Source organism: Gossypium raimondii, chromosome 2 (genome assembly GCF_025698545.1).
Source record: "Gossypium raimondii isolate GPD5lz chromosome 2, ASM2569854v1, whole genome shotgun sequence".
NCBI classification, from domain to species: Eukaryota; Viridiplantae; Streptophyta; class Magnoliopsida; order Malvales; family Malvaceae; genus Gossypium; species Gossypium raimondii.
The window spans coordinates 46,219,675-46,222,508 of record NC_068566.1 but is presented as its reverse complement, the minus strand read 5'-3'; the positions used below and the strand labels follow the sequence as shown (position 1 = coordinate 46,222,508).

At 38.6% G+C, this 2,834-nt stretch overlaps 1 protein-coding gene across 1 annotated transcript; it reads right to left on the bottom strand.

Moving 5' to 3' along the window:
• Positions 1–402: 402 nt before the first annotated feature.
• LOC105789196 (flavonoid 3'-monooxygenase) lies at positions 403–2,412 on the bottom strand. Its single transcript, XM_012616473.2, has 2 exons — positions 1,339–2,412; positions 403–1,246 (listed from the first exon to the last, which is right to left on the bottom strand). The coding sequence occupies exons 1-2, from the start codon at positions 2,317–2,319 to the stop codon at positions 617–619; spliced, it is 1,611 nt and encodes a 536-aa protein (XP_012471927.1). The 5' UTR covers positions 2,320–2,412; the 3' UTR covers positions 403–616.
• Positions 2,413–2,834: the final 422 nt, after the last annotated feature.

Genomic DNA, 2,834 nt, shown 5'->3' with positions numbered 1-2,834 from the left:
GAGTGATTGTCTTGGATTTGATCTAGTTTATCGTTTTAATATGTGATCTGAGATTTCGTACTGGCACGGAGAGGTCCCTAATGTAGAGAAGAGGAAAGGATTTGGTTTTCTTTAATCTTTGTTTTTCTTGTTTTGTAACTGTGGTTAAACCTTATAAACTCCTTTCACTTCTCTTTTGAGGTAAGAAAGCATCCAATAACTTTTCATAGCTTTGACATTTACCACGAAACCACCTCCAGTTCATGTTCGCCTGTAGGCTTTCGATGCACACTGAGATCACCATCACGCCTGTCCTTTATAGGGCAACTAGCTGAGAACTTATGAGGATATGGGCAATTTAGATATTGTACCTAATTTTCTATAATCGAGTTGAATAGTAAGAATTTAAGCAAATTCAAAATCTTGAGCACAAAAATGCATTTTAGAATAAAAATTTGTTGATTTCACTTAATACACAGTATCATTGTATTGCTCTAGGGTCGGGAAAGAGCTCATTGCTTATGATGTATAATAAACACATTATTCTTCACCATATAGCCAAACTTATTACTTAGAATTGTTGCCTAAACATGACAAAGAGGAAATAAAGTGGTATAAAAGAAATACAATAGTAAAGTTACTTCATATAGTGCTGGAGATTTGATGGTCTTGGTGTAGGAACAAGAATTAAAGGCTTCTTTTTCTTCATGATAATTCCAAATAAGCCAATCAAGTCATTTTCTTCACCGTCGGCCAAATTCCAATCATAAGCATGGATCATTGCCGCCAAGGAGGAATACAACATCTTTTCACCGAGAGATACTCCGGCACACATTCTCCTTCCAGAACCAAACGGCATGTACCGGGAATCATTTCCTAAATAATCGAGCTTCTCATGATCAGTCAAGAACCTCTCAGGCTTGAATTCTAAAGGATTTTCCCAAAGCTGTGGATCCCTCTGAATACACCAAATGTTTAAGAAGACCCTGGTGCCCTTTGGTATGCTATAGCCACCAACGTTGCTTAAGTCGCCCGGGCAACGGGGTACAAGGAGTGGCATCGGTGGGTGCAATCGGAAGGTCTCCTTTACTGCAGCATCTAGATAGCGCAACTTAGGCAAGTGAGTCTCATCGACGGCGGCATCCGAACCGACAACATCGTCTATTTCTTGCTTCACCTTTTTCATTGCTTCAGGATTTGCAATTAGTTCAGCCATTGTCCATTCCATCATGGTTGATGTTGTATCAGTTCCACCCACCACAATGTCCTGATTAAAAAAAAAACTTATTAGCATCCCAAGAAAATAAGGTAATAAAAAAGAAAGATGATCTATGCAGTATGATAGATGAAGAAGCTTACCATGAGCAAGGCCTTGACTTGATTCATTGTTATCGATATTCCGCTATCGTTCTTCTGCTTGAGGTCCAAAAGAAGCTGCAAGAAGTCTTTTGCTTCAGTGTTTCCATCTTCTTTGCTCAATTTGTTGCTAAAGTTCTCTCTTTCTTCAATCATGGAGTTGAAAAGCTTATCGAAAGAATTAACGATTTTAGTCATCTCCTTCTCCAATCCCTGTATGTCAAACCTTGCAAGCACCGGGAAAATATCAGAAACGTTTGGTTTTCCAAGTATCACCATTAGTTCGGTTATGAGATCTCGAAATTGGCCCCAAACGTCGGCCCCTTTCTGCTCTCCTCCCTGTTTGCCACCCCACAGCATGCTCATCATCGCATTGATTGATGTTAAAAATGCCGTTTCACCAAAATCAATTGGCTTGCCAGCACTTTGAGCAACATTTTGTACGCCTTTAAGCACTTGTTCCCTCCTTAGACCATAACAAGCTTTAATGCTACTATGGCTAAGCATTTCACGTACCAGCACTTTTCTCTTCATTCTCCAATCTGGACTACTGTAAGAATCAAATACAATATCATTGAGGCCAAAGGTAATAATCTTTGCACAAACGGGAGGATCCCTCTCCGAAAATGTGATGTCGTTGTCACGAACCACTTCTTTCGCCAGTGGTGCCGAGCTAATGACTACGCATAATTTGTTTCCGAGCCAAAGCTTGTAGATGGGACCGTAAGCTGCAGCCAAATCTGTAAACACCAAGTGAAGATTATCAGTTCCAAGATATGGAAGATATCCCACTATTGGCAACCCACGGGGACCCGGCGGTAATGGGGCGATATCTTTCTTTGGCTTTCTTATGGTCCATACGTGCCACAATGAAATGCCCAATATGGCTACCAAAAATGACAAAGCTACTGGGAACAACATTCCATCTTTCTGGTGGCTAGCAGTCAACAGCCATGAATACGAGCTGAAAGCTATTTGCAACATCTTCTTCCTTCTTGAGGAAAACCAAGAAATTTTAAGTTGAAAACACAGAGGTAACCAACCAGGAACTGCAATAATATTGCTGTAAAGTGGCCATAATTTATAGTACTCCTACTACGTACGTAGCACAGAGCCAATGGTCTACTTCTCTAAAATAATGAAGTTAAAGCGCGTAGTTGTAGACTTGTAATTTGCTGAAATTCAAGTCCAACGAGAGAGCTAACCGCCAGCATAACAGTCAGAGTCGATGGCCACTGCCGTATTACTTTAATGAAAATTAATTTGTATATTTGTTAGTCCAGTTCAGATGCAATAGATAATTTCAAACTAATATCGTACAAGTTATTATCATTGAATAACATTACAAATTAAAATTATTAACTTGTATTTAAAAATATTTAACTTTCAACATAAAACAACTATATTTAATTTTCTATAATATCAAATGATGTGTAACAAACGAGTTTATGATTTATGATATTTTTAAAAGTTTTAGTTCTCTAAAAACATGTTTTAGT